The sequence below is a fragment of the Equus asinus genome, chromosome 22 (assembly GCF_041296235.1).
Source record: "Equus asinus isolate D_3611 breed Donkey chromosome 22, EquAss-T2T_v2, whole genome shotgun sequence".
In the NCBI taxonomy this organism is placed as follows: domain Eukaryota; kingdom Metazoa; phylum Chordata; class Mammalia; order Perissodactyla; family Equidae; genus Equus; species Equus asinus.
In genome coordinates this window covers 48,514,427-48,537,610 of record NC_091811.1, presented here as the reverse complement: position 1 = coordinate 48,537,610, position 23,184 = coordinate 48,514,427, and the positions used below count along the sequence as shown (strand labels likewise).

The 23,184-nt window shown below is 40.0% G+C and overlaps 1 protein-coding gene across 6 annotated transcripts in view; it reads left to right on the top strand.

Moving 5' to 3' along the window:
• The window catches only part of SLC38A1 (solute carrier family 38 member 1), a 68,875-nt gene that overhangs the window by 39,284 nt on the left and 6,407 nt on the right, over positions 1 to 23,184 (top strand). For all 6 annotated transcript variants that reach the window (XM_014860471.3, XM_070495036.1, XM_014860472.3 and 3 more), the window contains exons 6-16: positions 8,136 to 8,209; positions 9,627 to 9,719; positions 10,050 to 10,131; positions 11,375 to 11,457; positions 12,879 to 12,937; positions 13,060 to 13,173; positions 16,707 to 16,786; positions 18,592 to 18,692; positions 20,631 to 20,749; positions 21,308 to 21,449; positions 21,548 to 21,645. In XM_014860471.3, the coding sequence (XP_014715957.1) occupies positions 8,136 to 8,209; positions 9,627 to 9,719; positions 10,050 to 10,131; positions 11,375 to 11,457; positions 12,879 to 12,937; positions 13,060 to 13,173; positions 16,707 to 16,786; positions 18,592 to 18,692; positions 20,631 to 20,749; positions 21,308 to 21,449; positions 21,548 to 21,645 (1,045 nt within the window). The remainder of the gene's footprint in view (positions 1 to 8,135; positions 8,210 to 9,626; positions 9,720 to 10,049; positions 10,132 to 11,374; positions 11,458 to 12,878; positions 12,938 to 13,059; positions 13,174 to 16,706; positions 16,787 to 18,591; positions 18,693 to 20,630; positions 20,750 to 21,307; positions 21,450 to 21,547; positions 21,646 to 23,184) is intronic.

The following is a 23,184-nucleotide window of genomic DNA, read 5'->3' as shown; positions in this document are numbered from 1 at the left end:
TAACCAGCGGTGGAGCTAGTTTAAGAGAAGCTTTGCACCAAAGAATATAGTTTAACTATAAGGGAAGAAATGGAAGGAATTGTACAAATAGCTGATCGCCACCTGTTCTCTGCCCAGCCTTTAAAAACCATCTCTTTCATTCTCTAGTTCAATTTGTAAATATTACAAATAATCACACGCTACCAGATGCTCGTGCGCTGGTCCTCTGATCCTCAGAACGTTGAAATTTAATCAGGATTTCGTGACTAAGAAGTCCACTTTAGGACTGAACTATTGTATGTTTCTGCTCCTTTCCGTAAGTATTTTGTGAGTTCCTTAAATGAAATAGGGACTATGTTAATGAACTTGGGGCTTAAACAAATACAACCCCCCTCCAAAAGATTTGGAATAATAATAGTGTCATTTGAAAGTTTCTTTATATTATTCATTTTAATACTATTATTGTAAAAGATAATAACTAAAGACCATTTTGAAAATGCATAAAGTATAAAGAAATCACCCCAAGTCTCACTTTAAACCAAGCTCTGTTAACATTTGGATGTATTTCATTCTAAGATTTTTGTCTTCTGCTTAGCTGTTACTGTGGACATTTGGCTTTGGCAGACAATATAGCATGGTGGGTAAGGCCTTTGCAGTCAGACTACCAGGGTTTGGGGCTCTGATGCTAGTTTTGCGTGGCCTTAGACCAAACACTTAACCCCTTAACTTCAATTTCCTCATCTGTAAACTAGATAGAAATAATACTACCCGTAAGTGAAGTATTTTAAAAAGTGCTTAGTGTGGGCTTGATGTAGTGAATATCCCTAAATTTATCATTAGTAATGATCAATAAAGTGTTTTGTGAATTATATTGCTCTCTATTAAAGTAAATTAAAGCTCTAGGAAATGTATTTGTATGTAAAAGAATTCTGAACTTTTTCAAAATATTTCAAATTTTCACGTGAATTAGGAACTCGGAACACCTTGTCCTCTCTCTCCTCGCTTCCAGGCACATCTCCTTCCGTGTCCCCTTTCCTCTCCACTTAAACGTCTCTCCGGCATGGCTTCCCAGGGCCAGGAGCCACGCTGCACCGCCTGCCTCTGCAGTTACCCTCCAGACATCCATCCTGCTCCTGACCACCGCCTCTTCTACTTCCAGGCTCCTCTTCAGATGCTCACACTGTAGCTGTCCTTGAATGTATTGAGAACTCTGGGCTGCGTGCTTCCTTCTCTCTCCAGCTTAGGCGTCACAGTCCCTCACTTAAACCCCTCTCTTTCTCACATCCTGAATTTCCTTTCTCCACTAATTCTCTGTCACACCAGCCTGGAAAACCCCTGAATCTGAGCTCTCTAACATACAGATGGATAACACTTTAAATTCATCCTCACTTGGGTTCCCCGTGCTGCCCAGACCTTCTTCCTCCATCCCCAGCCAGCGCTGTACTCTCTTCAGGAGTGCTTTTACATCTGTACTCACTTCATAGAGATAGTCTCCTCGGGAAGAGTTGGAGTGGAATGGAAGAGCAGGGAGAGTCAGTGGAGGTAGAAGATGAATGAGAAAGTACAGGAGGAAAGTGCAGGAGGGCGGAGACGGTTTGCAAAAGTAGGAGAAAGGTAAGAGGTAGAAGAGAATGAGGGAGAGACCAGCGATGGAGAGAAAGGGCTGGGAAAAGATGCGGCCAGAAAACAAGGTTTCCTGCAGTTTGTCCAATTCCCTTGTACTAGAGTTTTACCTTTTCTTGTAAATATTTCCCCTCAACCAGCATATATGTCTGAATTTTGGAGTGAGGGGCTGTGGATTGGTGCGAGGTGATGACAGATAAAAGCAGGCCTGGTAATAAAGACCACTTTTCCTCCAGCACAGGGAGTTTCTATACGGACTATTCTAATCATGAGGATGGTAAAAGTTTTATACTTTTAACTGGGTTTAGAAGAGGAAGAATTACATGGTGTCGTGAGTCTCAGATCCCTTTTGGAAGGAAAGAGACATGGGTGGAGGCGGGAGGTGGAGTTGAAAATAACTTTAAAATATATATCCTGGTGAAGTAAGGAAGGCCCTAATACCCTGAGGAAGTGGACCAAAAGAAGTAGACAGGATCTCGCTTTCACCCTGAGAGCTGGTCAGCGTCCCACAGGGATGATAATGATTCAGCTGTAAATGCTTCCCTTCGTTGCAGTCTCACCTGGACAGCTGTGGGGTCTCTGTCACGGGTCACACGCTGTGACGTTGGTGTGTGACGTTGTGCAGACAGTGTGGCAGGAGATGTGGCGCTATTCAGTAGTTGTGAGAAACAGAAACACTGAGATGTCTACACCACAGGACCAGAGCTCAAAGCTTTCAATCCTAGCTACTCCAAGTGTGGTCCATGGACCAGCAGCATCAGCGTTACCTGGGAGCTTGTTAGAAATGCACAGGCCCCACTCCAAACCTACTCAGTTAGAATCTTTAACAAGATCCTAAGGAGATTAGTATATACACAGTAAAGTTTGAGAATGGCTGTTTTAAACTTTGGCAAGGGAGAGGCATCCTGGGGACAGTTGGTAAGGGTTCTCTGTCCTTTGGGAGGAATGGGTCCTGGAAGAGTTGAAAGCATTCGCCTGCGTGGCAGCCCCAAACACCCCCATCTGAGCTATTTCTGGATGCGCAGCGGTGACTTCTGCTTCACCTCCACCTCTGTAAGGGCTCTGATGCTGGTTTGGGAGTATGTCATATGATTTCTTCTTATCTAGCTAGGTTTTTAAGAGTCTCGTCTACCTTAAAGTGCTGTGGGGTTGTGTGTTTTTTTGGAGGTATAATTTTTATACAGTAAAATTTCCCAATTTAAAGGATAGGATTTGATAAGTTTACCCAAATATAGTTGTGAAATCACCACTGCACTCATGGTGGAGAACATTTCCATCATCTTAAATGTTTCCTTCCATTTTTGTCACAGCTTTCCATTTTGTTAGCATATAGTACTTTAAAAGTGAAATTTACTATAACATTATCTACATAATCTTTGGGTAAATTATGGAGGAACAAAGAGTTACAGTCCTGTCAATATGATTCAAAACAATGACAAATAGATGTTTTTTAAATAGATGTTTAGATGTTCATTGTTTAAGGTGTGAGTCAAAATTTTCTTACAGTAAATAGAGTAAATATATCTAGGACCACTGTCAGAAATTTTTAAGAAATCTTGGCGCACAGGAGTCTTGCCAGAGAATGGGCAAATTTCATCCCAGCTTTTGAAAGTGGTAAAAAGTCGATTTCAAGCAATATTTGAGAGCAAAGGATTAAATAGCTTGTTTATGTGCAATTACAGCAGAAAATATTGCTCTATGGAGGCCAACAGAGTTTTCCTAAATAGTCGTGCCAAACTAACTTCATCTTTTGAGATGAGTGACCAAGTAGGTCACAGGACTGTCTTAGGCAGAGTGGATCTTGATTTTAGCAAGATATCTGGCATAGGCTCACCTGACTTACATAGGAGGTTCTAATATTTGTAAATTCACTTCTTCTTAGCTAAGAGTCTGCCATGTGCTGTGTTTGGTATGGTATGTAAATAGGTAACCAGGACAGGCCATGACTGTGAACAAAACCATTGTGGCCTGTCCTATGTCTAGTAATAGAAAAACATAATAAAGCAATAAAATAAAAAGATTACCCTGGCTACTGGGAAGAGGATTATCACAGTTGCCCAGAAATTAAAGATGGTGGTGGCTTGGTTAGAGTGGTACTAGTGGAGATGGAAAAAAAGCCTTGGATTTGGGATATATTTCAGAGGTAGAAATGATGGGCTACTTGCCAATGAATTAGATATGAGGGATGAGAGAGTAGATGAGAGATGAAGGATGACTTCCAGGTTTCTGGCTTGAGCAGTTGGCTGGATGATGGGCCACTTTCCAGATGGTCTTGTTCTATTCAAAGTTAACCCCAGTGACTTGGATGAAGGCAGACTCAAGATGTGAAGTTTGATGAGGTAGTTGATACATAAGTAAAAAGGATCAACAATTTAAAAACCTGTCACAAGACTGGAAAGATAAAATGTAGTGGAAATAAGGGCGGAGTCGGGGAGAGAACCAGGAAGATTAGCCTAATAGGAGTTCGCACCAGAAGCTCAATAAGAATGAAAATTGTGACATGCCTGCCATAAAAATGGATACCAAAATAGGTTGCCTTAAAAGAAGCATGGTGTCCAACTCAAATTAATAATCTTACCATGCTTTGCATTGTTTGGACCAAAACTAATGTGATAACATTGTGCTTTACTTGGCACTCAGCCATTAAAAGGGATGGTTGAGAAACTGGACCATGACTGAGGGGTAAACAGCCTGAACACTCCATCGCAGGGTGAACAGCTGAAAGAATGGAGATGTTTAAGTCAAAGAACGCAATCTTAAAATGAGTACCATCAGATGGACTGTTAGGTGGAAGAGAGTTTAGATTTCAAGTAGATTCAAGTAGGTCCAGAGGGTAAAAGGAGGACCAAGGGTAGAAATAGCAGCAGCGGTTTCAGCTCAGCCTCAGTTCCAGTGCCTAGCACTTTCCAGAAACGGGGTGGGCTGCATGTGTGTCCCCTGTCAGAAAACACTTTGCAGACCTGGATGTCTGTGTGTCGGTGTGGAGCATAGAGGGTTCCTGTCCCGCATGAAAAGCAAGACAAGCTAGTCTCTAACGGTTTCTTTCTAACCCAGGAGTCTAGAAGCCTCTTTCTTCTCAGGGGACACAAAATCTCCTAGGATGTCCTTGTACCATGTCTTTCAAGTGTTGCTGACATGAGGGTTCTCAAAAGTTTCTGGCCGCCTCCTTCGTAAGACTCATTCTCCTGCCACTGCTTCCCCAGGCCCACGTCCAGTTACATGTTCTAGACCCCCTTCTCTGCAAGGCTGAACATAAGTTTGAAATATCAACACCTTGACAACTTAATGGCCTATTGCTGAGGTTTAGTTCCCATTGAAACATGCCTTTTTCAGCAAGCCGCTTTTGCCCCAACCACATTAAAACTTTTGGTCAATGGTTAGCAATGTGAAAGCTTACGTGATATCCAGATGAAATGAAAAAATGAATCACTTGTTTTCCCCTCAGCACAGGAATACCTACTTATGTTTTATTCCAGGAAACCCCAATTATGTACAAATACCTAATTGGACAAATAGGGGCAAAATCTTCAAAATGGAAGAAATGGTCAAATTAAGTCATTACGTTCTCTCGAGTCATTCCTCCTGCCGTTTTATTTTAGATGTCATGTTTTCTGGGTCTCTGACATCTCTGACTGGATCCTCTGAAATTATTCTAGGATCTATTTTAGTCAATTAGACAACTTGTTGTTTCTTTCTAAGAATCTAAACAAGGAGGTATAGTTTTCTAAATTTTAATCCCATTAATGCTAGGTTCTGTTATAGCCTAAAGCACTCTTAGAATTTGATATACAGAATTTGCCCCTTAGTGGCCTGGTAGAAAAAGCTTCTTGTTTTATGTTAGCTTGCAGTCTTTGAAGGGAAGATCTATATTTTGGGAGGGATGGAGGAGAGAGTTTTCAGAGATTGGGTCGTTAAAGGCAAAGACTATCAGACTCTTGCAACAGGTCCTTCCTTCTGGGATGCAGTGTTAGATCTCTTAAACATGGGAGCAGGTGGGTTGGTTTCATCACTGTGGGAGGACCTCATTCCGCTGTTAAGTGTGAGGGAGAAGAGAAGTGAACTCCTTGCTAAAATCTTTCCTATCAACATTTTTCTCCCACTTGAAATGAAAAAGAGGTGATATGGAGAGTTTGTGAAGAAATCCTTTACCGCTTGCCAAGGGCCACAGGCCAGCTGAGCATCACCTACAAAGAGGTTCAACCCAGTAGAATGTGTGAAGAGGCAACCCTGTGCAAGAACCACGGTCCCAGGGCTACTGGCTGAGGGAACAGATGTCTCCTTAGAATGTTTCTTTTGCTAATAAGTACCCAGTTCTCCCGGGCTGAGGGCCTTCGGTTAATCATTATGTATATGTTAGTAATTACCCCTCCTGGTAGGCACATGGTTCCTGCAAGGTCATAATCTTACTCATTAGCCAGGGGCCCAGAGGTAATAACTGCAGGAGAGGGGCTCTCCTCCCCAGGTCAGTCCCAGGAGAATCGACTCAACAGGGCACATGGTCACTCCAGAACAGGACATGGCTAATCCTAAAATTTCATCCATCCTATCCCCAAATGGGAAGCCCAGGCTCTTCTGTGCCACACAGAAATCCTCAATGGCCTATCACAGGCACATGTAGAAGTTGCCACTTAGTGTTCCGTGTCCCTCAAGACATGAGAACTCTGAGTGAAACTCAAAGCTTGCTTCTTTGACATAAATACTCTTTATCTTGTAAGATAAAAATCCTACCACAATTGTGTGCTGTATCTTATTCTCCGGCAGAGCATCTCAAATCATGTTCCATTACATATCTCAAAACTACTGGGTTGGTTAACAAATGCTCGCTCTCAGTTCCTCGTGTCCCTCAACCAGAATAGATAATAAGGGACTTACCCTCTTAATCACCCTCCTACCCAAGGATCTTAGCTAAGTCACTATATATCTGAATGCACTTCCTTACAATCATATCTTAACCTAAATTCCCCTTTACTAGCTGGTCAGTTTGACCTTCACCCAAAGTGTTAGGTTTTCTATTCTTTCTCTCAGTGTTTGTTTTACCTCTGCTGAGCTCTGCCCCTCTTATTTTTTTTTTTTAAAGATTTTATTGTTTTCCTTTTTCTCCCCAAAGCCCCCCAGTACATAGTTGTATATTCTTAGTTGTGGGTCCTTCTAGTTGTGGCATGTGGGACGCTCCCTCAGCATGGTTCAATGAGCAGTGCCATGTCCCCGCCCAGGATTCGAACCGACGAAACACTGGGCCGCCTGCAGTGGAGCGTGAGAACTTAACCACTCAGCCATGGGGCCAGCCCCCTATCCCTCTTTTGTTTTCTGGCCAATCTCTGGCAGTCCATCTGCTCTGCAGTGGACCATTCTTTACTCCCATTTATCTCCTGGTGGCTGCACTGCACATAGGAGAAATGAGATGCTGTAAGACATGAGAGAACTAAGGATCAGTCTATCCACCTGGGGAAGGGAGGGCACCTGAGGAGGGGACGTCTGAGCTGGATCCAAGGGCAGTGGTACAACAGGTGTGCAGGATGGGGAAAGGGGTTGGGAAGAATTTTATGATGTGCCAGGTACCTCTCAACAGGATTTGCTAGAAAAATAATTGCCTTAATGACTCAAACGTGAAATCAATTGTAGTAATGTATTGTTCCAGGGATCTATTTCCCTACGTCAGGAAGTGAGTCGTTTCATCTGGGGGACTGGAATTTTTTCTTTTCTAACAAACGGGCTTTATTGTCAATTATTATGTCTGTTTTAACCAAATGATTCAGAAATAATCTATGTAATCTCCCACACCATTTTAACTGTGCTTTTTCTTGAGTAGGGTTTGATAATGAGCCAGATGTACTGAAACAAAAACATGAGTTCGTCATTCAAAAAAGTCTTTTTCATTATGCTTGATTGTCAAACTTTTCCCGTCTGTTAAAAGAGGGGCTTACTCTTTTAAGAGAAACCAGGTGCAAAAACAGTGAATTATTTCAGTGGGCCAATGTATAGTTTCAAAAATAGCAGTAAAGTGATTAGATGAAAAGAACTGTAGACATCATTTGGCTTGTGTCTCAAACGTGAGGAATCTAGGGATGGGAGAAATTGAGCAAGTTGCCCAAAGTCACAAGGTCACTGGCCTAAGGGTCACTGCATGCCTTTCCCTAGCCTCCCCACTCACCCCTGCCCCCCGCCCCCGATCCCCACACCGCCTTCTCACACTTTCTCACCGGGATGTAACAGAAAGTGCACCGTAGACTACAAAAGCTCCCTTCATAATCTTGTTTGAAAGTCATCTCAACTGAAATGATCCCAGAGAGCTGTTTCAGCTTTGAATTACGTAAAGGATTTGAACTGTTAGAGTTACTCAGATTCTAATGAGCAGCTCTTTATTTGGTAGAATATTTTTATTGAGGACTTTAAAGAGGGTGTGACTAATAGATTCCAAAATTTGGATACTAGCAATAAATGATGTTAACTGTATAAATAAACCTTTGCCCTTCTAAAATGTAAGGTCAGCGTATGCTTTTTCTGGTTATTACAAGACGTTTTCTTTCCTTTAGGGTCCTTTTGACTTCAGTAACACTGCTGTCTATCTATTCAATAAACCTCCTGTTGGTCTGTTCCAAGGAAACAGGTAAGCTGATAATATGTCTAATTTTGTTAAAACCAGGGTGAATGATTTTCATGGGAATATTGGCAACAAGTGACACCCTTTCTGTTCAGTAACTTAATTATTAAAGAAAAGGAGTACTCTGACCTACAGTGCCTGGAAGACCTGTAATGATATTTACCTAGAGAAATAGATACAGCAACATAGAAATTAAATTGTCATGAACAAGGAGCAAATAGTATTGTCATTTAAAGTGAACCCTCTATTATACCTGTTTTTCTAGTTTAATATGTCTTCGTTTTAAAGGCTTCAGTTTTTCCTTAGGTCTTCATAAATTCAGAATAAGGATCCCATGTTTTTATATTATAGCCTCCAAGGTTTTGAAAGCAAACAGAGCTTTTCTTCTCTTTTGTGCATGTTCTGTGGAGAAAATGTGACTCTCAAGGCAATGTGGGAGTGAGCGTGCTATGAAAAGACTCCCAGTTCTCTGGGCAGTGTGACACCTGAAGTGTTTATTTTCTATTTCTGGGACACTGGATTATGTTTGTAATACTTTGACTTTTACGTTAGCTAAAACCACATTGGCCAACCATTACTGTATATAGATGACTCTACTTCTCTGGAACATTCTGTAATAAATTGAGGATCTAACCATTGTCTAATTTAAACACCAGTCTTGTGAGAGATTAAACAAAGGTTTAATTATAGCCTGACCCAGATTGCTTTCTGTGAACCTTTTGAAAATGTGAACTGAACTGTCATAAAGAAATATAAACACTTCTTTAAATGAATGGTTTAGAATTTTAGTATTTATTGAGATGGGCTAGTTGAACGTTTTGGAATTTTGCTATAGCCAAATTATTCTTTTGACAGATTTTTCTACGGCTCTCTTTTGTGAGTTGCATATATTTGAACTAAATTTTACTGATGAGCAGAATTCTGATGCTGAGACTATTACATGTTTCTAGGCTTGTTATTATAGTTAGGACATATGAGGCACTGATGGAATATCATTAAGATAATTCTTTGTTAGCTTCTCATCCCAACCATGAGAATTTTGGTTTTTAAATTAAGTCTTTATTTTAATGGTATGCACCAGGCCTGAGAATGAGATCAGAATGGGAATTTCCCCCCAGGACAGCAGCAAGACTCTTTGAGGTAGTGAGAAATAAGCCTATGACCTAACAGTTTCATTGTAATGCTTCTGCAGTCAACCTGAAAAAAGGAGAAATGGTGGTCCTGTCTGACATTTTAAAATGTCAAGAGGTTGTTTTATAATGAAAATACCTTAACACTTGCAAAGCAAAGAAGGCTATTTGTGTGATTTTTGAGAAAGACACAAAATAACTTGGGAAATAGTCAATACAATGATGAAATCTTGGCTCTTTTTAACTTTTAGAACCCTTTCTTTCTTGTGTTCTCAAATATGACTTGTAAATAGGCTGCATGGTTTATGAAAAGCTGGGAGAACAGGTCTTTGGCACCACAGGGAAGCTTGTCATCTTTGGAGCGACCTCTCTACAGAACACTGGAGGTAAAAAGAACGCGCTTTTCCCCATGTGATTTTAAAGTGGGCGAACATCGTTGCTTTTCTAATTCTGGTGTTTGGGAGGCCACCATAATTCTGGTGTTGGGAGGTTTTAGCATCATTCAAGCAGTTATCATTCTCACTGCTAAAATGGCACACGGAAAGTAAAACAGAGACAGCAGTCATTTATTGAAAATAAAGTACACTGCGAGAGTACCTAACGCTGTCTGTGTGTCTTTTTGAAGGTTAGTCTAAGAACAGACTGGTAACCTTTTATATAGCTTGCAACACGAGCCTTGGTATCCTCTTTCTAAAAATGCTCTCATTTTCCTCCAGCAATGCTCAGTTACCTCTTCATAGTCAAAAATGAACTACCCTCCGCCATAAAGTTTCTAATGGGAAAGGAAGAGACATTTTCGTAAGTTATAGACTATTTTTTGGTACAATAACTAAAATATTTTTCATTTAAATGTGGGCTAGCCAAAGTTTTGGTTTTACGAAAATCACAGAAACAAACTTTTCCCTAGGCTGTTTTGTTCTTTGTTGTTTCAACAATAGATTTCTTTGGGGCTGTTGTATAAATGAAAGAAGCAAGGAGAACCATTTGAGTATGAGCATTTAAAAGGTAGATTCATCTGTCATGCTGCAAACAGTAGATACTGCATTTTCCCAGGAGCCTGAAATCTATATCTAGTGTCTGTGGAATAGACAGATAGATATGGGATTTTTTTTTTTAGATTTTATTTTTTCCTTTTTCTCCCCAAAGCCCCCCGGCACATAGTTGTATATTCTTCGATGTGGGTCCTTCTAGTTGTGGCATGTGGGATGCTGCCTCAGCGCGGCTTGATGAGCAGTGCCATGTCTGCGCCCAGGATTCGAACCAACGAAACACTGGGCCGCCTGCAGCGGAGCGCACAAAGTTAGCCACTCGGCCACGGGGCCAGCCCCGAGATATGGGATATTTTTAACACAGAAGTGGAACATGCAAAAAAGTTAAGACCCCATCTTCTTTCTTAAAGAAAGGACATAGCATTTTGGGGGCAAAATTTACATGAGCCAACCTCACCGAAGATGTAGGGAACCCTGGAAAATGCTGCAGCTACATTCAGCACACTCATTGTGTTTTCCCTCCCTCTTGTTTAACAATTTTTGTCAGTCTTAGTTTCTCTGTTTTCTTTCAACGGAGAATCGTAGCAGCCAGAATTCCTAGTGTTCTAGCCTCAGGATTCAAGGTCAAATACAAGAGATCAGGGAGAAAGCCATGCCTACCTGTGGTGACTTGTTTCCCAATGATTTTAGCCAAGCAAAACAAAAAGGAACTCTCTCTTTAAATAATTGATAAGACAAGTTGTAATCTGACAGAATGCAATGTGTGCATTTAGCTTTGAGACCACGTAAATAATTCAAAGGAATGCCACATTTAGCCAGTGTGGGAGGAAAAAACCCTAACTAGCCCTTCTTCCCTCCCATGGGAGAGAGACAATAGTAAAAGGAGTCGTGCTTGGGTTGAAGTGTTGGGATAAAACCTGAATAATGGTAAAAACTAATGGTAAAAATGAATAATAGGAAAAAATTAATTAAAATATATTGTGAAATTTTACATTTGAGAAAAAAAGTCACTTTCTAAGAAAATACTACCTAACCGTTCAAATGCCTTTCAGAGCCTGGTATGTGGATGGCCGTGTCCTGGTGGTGGTAGTTACCTTTGGCATAATTCTCCCTCTGTGTCTCTTGAAGAACTTAGGTAAGGCGAGATCTTGCTTTTATCACAGGGCCCAGATGAATCAGAAACCTAATAAAAAGGAACAATTTTGCCTTGTGCTTCTACTTGTAAGATAAAGATAAGTGAATGATAAATTACAAGTATTAATCAAGCTTGACTTTAATATGGGATAAAAACACTGGTCAGTGTGTAACTTCCTAAGCAGTCCCTCTGCTGAGCTGTGGAGGAGACAAGGAAGGTTCTGGGGCAGTAACAGACAGTGCTATTTCCAATAGAACAACTTACAGACTATTCTCAGAAAAGCCCAGAAAATAAAATTCTCCTCATACAAGGTCTTAAATACCCTGAGTATTTAAACAAGTAGAATTTTCAAATCTACTATCAAGACAGAAAGTTGCCTTGTATTCATACCTAAAAGTATTATGAATCACTCTTAAATTACAAGTCTAACCAATCTCAATTATTGGCCTCATTGAAGGGGGACAGAGAAGTGAGAGTTCAGAAGTGGTGGATAATCACTAAGTCATATCCATTTGGTTTTGAGATGTTAGTGTGTGTGCTTCTATCCAGAGACAAGTGTGCCTGATGTTGTGGGAATTTCACACACTGACTAATTGCTGTCCAGTCCAAAGCCCCTGAGATGCATTTCCTTTAATTCTGGGCTAATTCAAGGCAGACATTTAGATTAAGGTTCTTCCCGAAATGGTTGCTAACCATAGTTTTTTGTTCTGTTTTGTACAAAAAAATATCAAGCCTCTGTAGCTGTTCTGTAAGGTCTATAAGTAGATTTGTTTTTAACTACTTAATTTTCTGGATTGTGTTTCGGCTTCTCTCTGTATTACACGGAGCTCTTTTCAGCTGAAGTAGAGAAGGGCTCATCTCCCCCAGGGCTGAGAATGGGGCAGCCCCCCAGAGGCCACTTAACTCTGCCTTGCTGGAGTTTACGGTAGTTGGATGTCTGCCAGGCATTCTGAGGGGAGCGAGGTAAAGATCCCCAGATGCTCAGTTTATCCCCAGAAGTCCCTTCATCTCCTCTGTGCATGCCCCTCATCTGGGAAGAGAAGTATCGTAGCTGATATTCAGTATGCACACAAGTGCATGATAGAGAACCATCGAGCGGATCAAGGGTAAATGGATTTTACTTTAGGAATCCATCAGAGCGCAGCAACAGAGAGCTATGGCCAAATTTAAGAGGCTCTTTTTCCCTGGATTCTGGGAATCTGCATTCTCTAGTGTATCAGAGAGAACTGGAATCAAAATATAATATAATGTTTTATTTAAAGTCACCATTTTTGCCGAATCAAGTAACACTATGAAATAATAAATCTTCACATTGGCATGGATGTTGGATATTACTGGAACCCCAAACTATGCTTGAAACACTGCATTAAAAGAAACAAGGCGATGGATGGATGAAATAATTTTTTTACCTTTTTTTTTAGGGTATCTTGGCTATACTAGTGGATTTTCCCTGAGCTGTATGGTTTTTTTCCTAATAGTGGTAAGTGCTGATTGAAGTGGCTGGTTTGGTTTTGCCATAGTACAATGCCTTGTAATAATTATTCATTATGTGGCTTTATTTGATAAAGTCGATATTGTTTCTCCTATATTTTTTAATACCAGGTTATCTACAAGAAATTTCAAATGCCCTGCGTTGTTCCAGAGCTAAATTCAACAAGCGCTAATTCAACAAATGCTGACATGTGTACTCCAAAATATGTTACCTTCAATTCAAAGGTCCGTGTCCTTATTCTTTAAATATAAAAAAGCATTTTTAGTAAGGGCATTATATTTTTCATACTTGGTATAATTAAATTGTTTTGAATGTATTTGTTCTCAAAAGAACATAGTACCATAGTTTCCAAATTCCACGGTCCATTTAGAGACCTTTGAGAAATATACAAATATTATAGTTCCTGCTCCTTCTCACCCAGTTTACATGGAGGACAACCTTAAGCATTCTCTTTGAAAATCTCTTTCTGGGTAATTGTCTCAGCTTTTCTCTTCCTTATAGATCTTTAAAAACAGATTAATACCGTCCGTAGCCCACTGCTTCTCCCCTCGTGGTGACAGACAAGAATAGACAGACTTTCCCAGCTTGCACAGTTGAATTATAGATTCCACCACAAATTGTCACTCAAGGAATTTTCCTACTATTGAGATGTTTTTAATAGTATGGGGCAGAGTGGCCTATGGAACTGGTCAGGCTTCGATTTGAATCCTCAGGCAAGTTACCCAACCCTATGTATAAAAATGAGGATTCTCTTCTGTATCTTACAGGGTTTTTTGTTTTGTTTTTTTATTGAGGTAATGATAGTTTGCACATTGTGAAATTTCAGTTGTACATTATTATTTGTCAGTCACCATATAGATGCATCAGTGCACCCTCTGTGCCCACTCCCTACCCCTCTTCCCCATGGTAACCACTAAACTGTTCTCTTTGTCCATGTTTTGTTTATCTCCCACATATAAGTGAAATCATATGGTGTTTGTTTTTCTCTGTCTGGCTTATTTTGCTTAACATAGTACCCTCAAAGTCCATCCATGGTGTTGCAAATGGGACGATTTTTTCCCTTTTTATGGCTGAGTAGTATTCCATTGTGTATATATACCACATCTTGTTTATTCAATCATCAGTCGATGGGCACTTGGGTTGCTTCCATGTCTTCACTATTGTGAATAATGCTGCAGTGAACATAGAGTGCATAAGTCAGGTTGAATTATTGATTTCAAGTTCTTTGGATAGATACCCAGGAGTTAGATAGGTGGGTCATATGGTATTTCTATTTTTAGTTTTTTGAGAAACTAAATACATACTGTTTTCCATAGTGTCTGCACCAGTTTGCATTCCTACCAGCAGTGGGAATCCTCCACATCCTCTCCAACATTTGTTATTTTTTGTCTTAGTGATTATAGCCATTTTAACAGATGTAAGGTGATATCTTAGTGTAGTTTTGATTTGCATTTCCCTATTGATTAGTTATGTTGAACATCTTTTCATGTGCCTTTTGGCCATCTGTATATCTTTGGAGAAACGTCTGTTCATATCTTCTGCCCATTTTTTGACTGGGTTTATTTTTTTGTTCTTGAGTTGTGTGAGTTCATTATATATTATGGAGATTATAACTCCTTGTCGGATATATGATTTGCAAATATTTTCTCCCAGTTGGTGGGTTGTTGTTTCATTTTGATCCTGGTTTCCCTTACCTTGTAGAAGCTCTTTAGTCTGATGAAGTCCCACTTGTTTATTTTTTCTTTTGTTTCCCTTGTCCGCATAGACGTGGTATTCAAAAAGATCCTTTTAGGACTGATGTCAAAGAGTGTACTGCCTATATTTTCTTCTAGAAGTTTTATGGTTTCAGGTCTTACCTTCAAGTCTTTGATCCATTTTGAGTTTATTTTTGTGTATGGCATAAGATAACAGTCTACTTTCATTCTTTTACATGTGTCTGTCCAGTTTTCCCAACACCATTTGTTGAAGACACTTTCCTTTCTCCATTATATGTTCTTAGCTCCTTTGTTGAAGATTAGCTGTCCGTAGATGTGTGGTTTTATTTCTGGGCTTTCATTTTGTTCCATTGATCTGTGTGCCTGTTTTTGTGTCAGTACCATGCTGTTTTGATTACTATAGCTTTGTAGCATATTTTGAAGTCAGGGATTGTGATGCCTCCAGCTTTGTTCTTTTTTCTCAGGATTGCTGTAGCTATTCGGAGTCTTTTGTGCCCCATATGAATTTTAGGATACTTTGTTCTATTTCCATGAAGAATGTCATTGGGATTTTGATTGGGATTGTGTTGAATCTGTAGATTGCTTTGGAAAGTATGAATATTTTAACTGTGTTTCTTCTTCTAATCCATGTGCATGGAATATCTTTCCATTTCTTTATGTCATCATTGATTTCTTTCAATAATGTCTTATAGTTTTCATTGTATAGGTCTTTCACTTCATTGGTTAAATTTGTTCCAATATATTTTATTTTTTTTGCTGTGATTGTGAATGGGATTGTGTTCTTGAATTCTCTTTCTGTTAGTTCATTATTAGAGTATAGAAATGCAACTGATTTTTGTAAGTTGATTTTGTACCCTGCAACTTTGCTGTAATTGTTGATTATTTCTAATAGTTTTCCGATGGACTTTTTTAGGGTTTTCTATATACAAAATCATGTCATCTGCAAACAGCAAGAGTTTCACTTCTTCATTACCTATTTGGATTCCTTTTATTTCCTTTTCTTGCCTAATTGCTCTGACCAAAACCTTCAGTGCTACGTTGAATAAGAGTGGTGAGAGTGCGCACCGTGTCTTGTTCCTGTTCTCAGAGGGGTGGCTTTCAGTTTCTCCCCTCTGAGGATGATGTTGGCTGTGGGTTTGTCATGTATGGCCTTTATTATGTTGAGGTACTTTCCTTCTATACCCATTTTATTGAGAGTTTTTATCATAAATGAATGTTGGATCTTGTCAAATGCTTTCTCTGTGTCCATGGAGATGATCATGTGGTTTTTGTTCCTCATTTTGTTAATGTGGTATATCACATTGATTGATTTGTGGATGTTGAACCATCCCTGTGTCCTTACAGGGTTTTTTAGAATGTGCCTGGTACAGTATTGCAGCAGAATTAAAGCATGAGAAATGTTACTTTTCCTTCCTTCTCTGCCAGCTTCTTTTTGTGTAAGAAGTTATATTGAGTTTGAGGGTTTTAAAAAGTCTTATCTAAGAAAACTAAATAGATCGCTCCATCTCTCTCTCTCTAAGCTCTAAGGATACAGCCAAAGTAGTGAATGTGGAAGTAATTTTCTTTTTAGATGCCATCTTTTAGGCCTGATTTAATGCACTCTATATAGAGCAAAGAGCAGTAAAATAGAGGTGGAAATTCTGGGCATGTCACCTAACCTGTTGGAGGGAGTCTGGAGAAGAGCAATGGTCTGTCTACTGCTCAGGGTTGCTGTGGACTCAGTGAGATAATGTAGGAAAAGTGCTGTGTAACCGGCTAGCACCATAAAAATATGGGGTGACGCTGTGCTTGAAGTATGTAAACTACGCTGCAGATGAGCCGGATCTAAAACCTCTCTGTGCCATGTGCCTCATGTCTCTAGCTAGATAAGCTCTCTTAGCAAAGCTTCTCCTCTTTTAGGTATCAAAGCCCTCCTAACAAGCAAATAATCCAGGGGATCTGAAGAGCTGTCAGACAAAAAGAGAGCTCAGAAATACTGAAGCTGTTTTATTTTTATGGGAAAAATGCCTTTTCTTAATGTTTCTTTTTTTTCTTTCAAATAGACCGTGTATGCTTTACCAACTATTGCATTTGCATTTGTCTGCCACCCGTCAATCCTGCCAATTTACAGTGAGCTTAAAGAGTAAGCGATTTGTTTAATTTCTTTACCTTAACATTTCACGTCCCCTCATTAACAGGCAAGTACTGTATTAAAATAAACGGACGAGTATAATGAGCCCTTGCAGACTCATCACCCAGCTTCAAGATTTACTTTCTGCCATTCTTTAGAAAGGACTGTATTTTAAGAAAAAAACGGAGCAAGGAAAATCAGAAACCTGCAGTATATTTTGGCCATAAAGATATAAAGTGGCCAACTATAGGGGCTTCTTTGGTTAATTTGGTTTTTCAAATACTATATTACTTAAGAGAGTTCAAGTATTTGTGCTGCTTTATGTTGCTTATTCTTATTTTGCAAATAGATAATAATCATCTTCAGATTCATCTATAAACTGCTAAATACATTGTGTCTGATGTGTCTATTGGTTTAGGTGGAAAAGGCTGGTAAATCAGGCAGAAAGAAATCAATTTTAAAACCACAAGCTAGACAGAAGAATATTGTTGTTCATTCTAAACTATTAAGATGATTTTAAGGATTTGTTTTGTTGTGGTTTTTTTTTTCTTAAAGATTTTATTTTTCCTTTTTCTCCCCAAAGACCCCGGGTACATAGTTGTGTATTTCTAGTTGTGGGTCCTTCTAGCTGTGGCATGTGGGACACCACCTCAGCATGGCCTGATGAGCGGTGCCGTGTCCATGCCAGGGATTTGAACTGGCGAAACCCTGGGCCGCCGAAGCAAAGTGCGCAAACGTAACCACTCGGCCACAGGCTGGCCCCCTAAGGATTTGTTTTTGATTGCTGTTCTGGAGAAAGCTATAGGCCTGCTTATAAATTTCCTCATGGGTTCTCTTTTTAGCCTCCTGTTATCAGACTTCCTATATAAAAATAGTCATTATGGCATAGTCTTAAGCTCCAAAAAGATACACAGTAAAGCTACATATTTCTATTTTGAAACACAAATAAAATTGATGTCATTTACTATTGAATTCATGATTCTTTCTCTTTCATGTATAATTGATATCTGGGTAAATTTTGAAATATCTACATCTACCTATGTGTACATCAGTCCTACTTTATGATCCTATACTTAGGGTATTTAAATATCTTTGACATCTTTTAAATTTAATAGTCCAGTCGTTAGTCTGTAATTTCCTCACGTGTGTACTTCTCATTTTTCTTGTTTTCTATACTCACTGTTACGACACAACCAGATGTTATGACTATTTGTGGTCTGTTATTGGGTACAAGTCTGGTAGATTAGTTATTTGGGTAAGTTTAAGAAACTTAAATGTTCATCCAAACTCCCAGAGTACACCTGACCTAAGACATAGAGCCCCTCACCATCGCAGCCATGATCTCTTGGGTGCTTATTGCTCTGCAGACGTATAGAGTTGTGGGTGCATCCCTGGGGCTCCGCAACGGGAAAGCTGGCACCTCAATAGCAGCTTTAGCAACAGAACATCTGAGGTCACGTTCCAGCTCTCCCCTTGATCTCTGGGGCTGGGAGAACAGAATTTGAAGGCTCAGTGTGGAGATAATATCAAACACAAATATTAAGAAATACTCTCTGCCCTTCAGATGAGAACTCCATATTCTTTCAAAAGAATGGGGAAGAACACTCAAAGAATTGTTAGTTCGCGGACCTCTCTCTCACAATACCAATCGGTACAAAAGAAGTTATCTAAACTGGCCTAACTGCAGGGGTAATTTCAGCTGGTCAGAGCTGCCCTAGCCTGATAGAAAGTGGTTAGTATTCTGCAGCATTAACACTGATGCTTAAGTTCAGTCATGTGGTTTTTAACTTTTCAAATTCCTTTATCTTTGTTTTTAGTCGATCACAGAAAAAGATGCAGATGGTTTCAAATATCTCCTTTTTCGCCATGTTCGTTATGTACTTCTTGACAGCCATTTTTGGCTACTTGACATTCTATGGTAAGTCATTTCTGTCAGTACATAAATAGAGGTATTTGTAAATAAATTAGTAAAACTCAATGTCAAAATAACTTTTAACATGATAGCCAAAAAAAGCAACAAATCTATTGTTTTTTGCTGGTCTCTTTTACTTAAAGCAAATGGTGAGGGTTCCCTTTACGTATTCATGCAGACTGCACAATGGAATAATTACTGAAACGATGTACTGTGCTTTTTCTCCTAACACTGTCCTTAAAAGAAATTGCGTTTTATAAGCATGCCACCTTTACTGAGGAAAGTTTCAAACTATATCAGAGAAGGCTTTCCTAATTGCTGTTGTGAATTGGGTCAGATTCCATTAATAGAAGAGAGACAGAGACAGATGTTGAAAGTGAGAAAAACCAGAGTGCCACCCTCATGACACTCCGTGTTAATTAAAAATAAAACCCTTAATTGTTCACCGGAACTTGGAGCCTTGCAAAGATTTGAAGGAATGACATAGAAAGTTAAAAGAAATGAAATCTGAAAAAGAGAACAAGGGCTCATTTGTAACTTTTATTGACCCTGTATGAATGCTTAACTTTCTTTTACTACTTCTTCATCCTATCCTGTTCAAATTATCCTGCAGCTTTAGTTAGCATCCTTTATTATCATTATAATAGGGGACCTAATTTAAATTTAAATACATATATTTCACATTCTTCTCCATTAAATAATATTTCTTTGGGGCATTTCTTTTCATAAACACAAATGTCTCAAAATTTAAATACATTTCTAGATTATTAATTCAGCCTGGAAAGAAAGGCTACCCATGATTATACAATTGTTTTATTACCATTTCACAAGCAATGGAGGATAGCGTTGTCTAATGAATCCATAAATACCACATTTAATTTTTGCATAAAAGTGGTGTTTCTAAGTTTCTGCAGAGTTGCAGGGCTGGGAATGGGTGAGGGGAGGGAGAGAAGAGAGAAAGCTTAATGTTAGTTGGACAGTCTCACTGTTATGTTGTCAAGCTCTGATTTTTCTTTGCAAATCCATTTTTGTTCGTAGAGAATACCAAACCCTTTTATACTCTTAAGTTAAAGAAAAAGGCTCAGCTATTTTTAAGTGGTTATGAATTTTGAATCAAGGAAATTAGAATGAATGAGATTTTATTATAACCTAAGGTCCTTCTTCCAAAACTGAGACCAATCTATGGCATAGACTAGAGCTGGAATTCCCACCTAGACACCTGAGACTGGCACCATGAGAAGCCCATGAAAGGAGAGACAACGGGGGAGGGAGAGAGTGGTCTCTTGTCAAAGGACTGAGCATTTTCATGCTCCGTGGCTGCCATGCTAGCTTTGGTTATCTCTGGAAATAACACTTTCTGAAGTTCGGAGTTGAGAAGAAGTTCAAAGTCGCACATAAGCTAAATGTTTTTATGGTAAGAAACATACCTAGAAGAGAAGAATTATTTCCTGATGGTGACAAGCTTCCGTTAGTGCCTCTGCTGCTCAGCCACTGGAAGTTGAGTTAGAAGAGTTTGAAAGAGGCTCCGAGTGGCCTGCAGTCCACCCAGCAAGGCTGTGGCTGTTTGGTGGTGTTGATGAGTGGCACCAAGTAGGGAAAAATCTAGAGTAAGAAGGGCTTTGTGCTTCAGCTGTATGTTACTTTTAATTCCAACTTACTCCTAGGTTTAATTTAGTATAAATTAAGCATCCGCACTGTGTGTAGCTTCTTGGACTGATTGCTATAAATTCCTGTTAGCTAAAGTTACATATGGACAGGTGGAGCATGTCTCACACAGGAGATTTTTCTTTTCAGCTTTACAAATTGTTTTAACAGACACTCAACACCCAAAACATTGCTCTCCTTGCCCCTTCGTTTACAAATTCTCTGTTGTTCAGAAAAACTGTCGTTCACTGATGTGCTTTTGTCTCTTTTTAACACCCTCTTACTTTTCCCTCATTTTAGAAAATGTGCAGTCAGACCTCCTTCACAAGTACCAGAGCAAAGATGACATTCTCATCCTGACAGTGCGGCTGGCTGTCATTGTTGCTGTCATCCTCACCGTGCCGGTGTTATTTTTCACGGTGAGTAAAAGGCCTCAGTGCAATCTGAGAAAAGCGGAGGGCTCCCCTTTCCTTCTGCCTCAGGAGCTCGTTGCAGAGAAAGCCTACTGCGGGTAACGTTCCTGCATCATTGAAACAGCACCGGGGAAGGAGCCCACGACTCGGTTAAGGCTCTTCAGGAAGAAAGTGGGATCACTGAGTTAGGGTAGCCTCCTGATGGAATGCGTCTTAATGCTAATTTACCGGTTCCTCTTCTTTACAGAGAAATGTAAATAGAATGTTTGAATCTCCATCATACATGACAGGAGAATGTGGAAGGACCAGAAGAGAACACTCAATCATAGATAAAACAAAAACAGAAATTATCCCTCCCACAAAAGAAAACTACCAGCCATAAATAAAAATACTTTCCCTCTTAAGCCCCCGGCCTCCCAAACTGTTAAGCTATCTATAAATCCAGTAGGTTTTACAAAACATTTCACAAATTTCTGTGCACCAATATATCCGTCACACTGCTGGGAAATGTGAATGTTGGCATGCTGTCGGCCCTTACCAAATCTTTGTTTTCTTTTCTTGCAGGTTCGTTCCTCTTTATTTGAACTGGCTAAGAAAACAAAGTTTAATTTATGTCGTCACGTCTTGGTGACCTGCCTACTCTTGGTTATTATCAACTTGTTGGTGATCTTCATACCCTCCATGAAGGATATATTTGGAGTCGTAGGTATGGCTTTCTCACCTAACTCTTATCTTCTACAACAGCTGTTTAGAAAGCTAAAATTTCACAACAACCTCAACCTTTTGTTTTTTCTTGTTTTGCAGGAGTTACGTCTGCTAATATGCTTATTTTCATTCTTCCTTCATCTCTTTATTTAAAAATCACAAGCCAGGATGGAGATAAAGGAACTCAAAGAATTTGGGTATGTCTCCTGCCAGCCACTCCAATTTTTCTGATTAGTTTTTCATTTAAATTTACCCGATAAGTTGTCTGTCTCCACCATCTAATACTACTTTCAGTGGCCTCGAAGGTAGGCAGCAGTCCTGTAGTTTTCCCATTTGGGAGATTTAAAATATCATACCAGCATCTTCTCCATTCCCTCAAAATATCTTTTCAGATTTTGCTCTTATCGTGCCTTAGCCTTTGCTCCGAGTTAGGGAGCCAGCTGGGAGACTAGACATTTCTCATCTTGTGTCTCTATAGGGTGATGCCATGTCTTTAGCAAAATATGAAATGGAGAAGGACTGAAAGATTTTATGCAATCCACTGTTTGTGTATGATTCCTAGTCATGTAACTCCTTCCTACAGCCCAGGGAACATGCGATGCCTTAATTAAAATGACTGAGTTAGGGCCAGCCTGGTGGTGTAGTGGTTAAGTTCACATCCTTCACTTTGGTGGCCCAGGTTTGGATCCTGTGCACGGACCTACACGCCGCTTATCAAGCCATGCTGTGGTAGCGTCCCACATATAAAGCAGAGGAAAATTGGCAACAGATGTTAGCTAAGGGCCGATCTTCCTCACACATACAAAAAAAATGGCCAGGTTAGTTTAAAGAGTCTTTTTAGGATTTGACAGAAATGCTTTGGAGCAACAGACCTGGATTCAGAAATCTTTCTATATTGGGATTCTTGTTTCCAGGTCTGGTGAAGTTCAAGGGCATCTTGAAGGTGGTGCACTTGGAGACAGTGAGGGAAGCAGGGGTGAAGTGGCTGCTACATGAGTACCTTCTGGAGCACCATTATGTTTGGCCTCAAAGAAGGCTTCTCACCTGCCCTCCCAGATAGTGTAAGCACCCCAGTCGCACACATCACCTGAGTCAATAGACCGGGATGAGAGATGTAGGCAGGAGGGATCATCCCTGTGCCTTTAGAAGCAGCTGCATTGATGCTGGTAGAGCATCTACTTCCCCAACAGGATTATCCCTGAAGCCATAAATCTCAAATCCTTCTCTTTTACCAGCAGGGGGATTTCATAAGGACAGAGAGGAAAGAGCAGTCACTCTGGCACAGCAGTAAAGTATACTAAGATTAAAGCTGAAAGTGGTGGAGACCTGTTGCCCATGAATTCTCTGGGCCTCTCCAACCCTGCTCCCGTAATAAAGCTGGTAGTAAGAGCTACCCAAGAACATTAGACAAGGGCTCCTGTCCATGTGGGAACCCACTGGGAGTTAGACCAGACCCATGAGAGTCAGCCCGTGTGCAACCCTCTCAACCCCACCATTGGCCTCGTCTCCTTCCCTTGGCTCTGTCTCCCCCTCCAGATTCCAGCCCAGCCCCCTTGGCTCTCATGATGCTTCATCCTTCTCCCTGCAAAGCTCTCACTGGATATTCTCCAGGCCAAGCAATTTATCATCTTGTGTTCTCCAGATTCTGGATTTAGTAACCTATCCCCTGTGGCCTTCATCAATCCTTGAAGTAACTTAGTTTTGGATACTCATTTCCTATTTCACGTGATCAAACC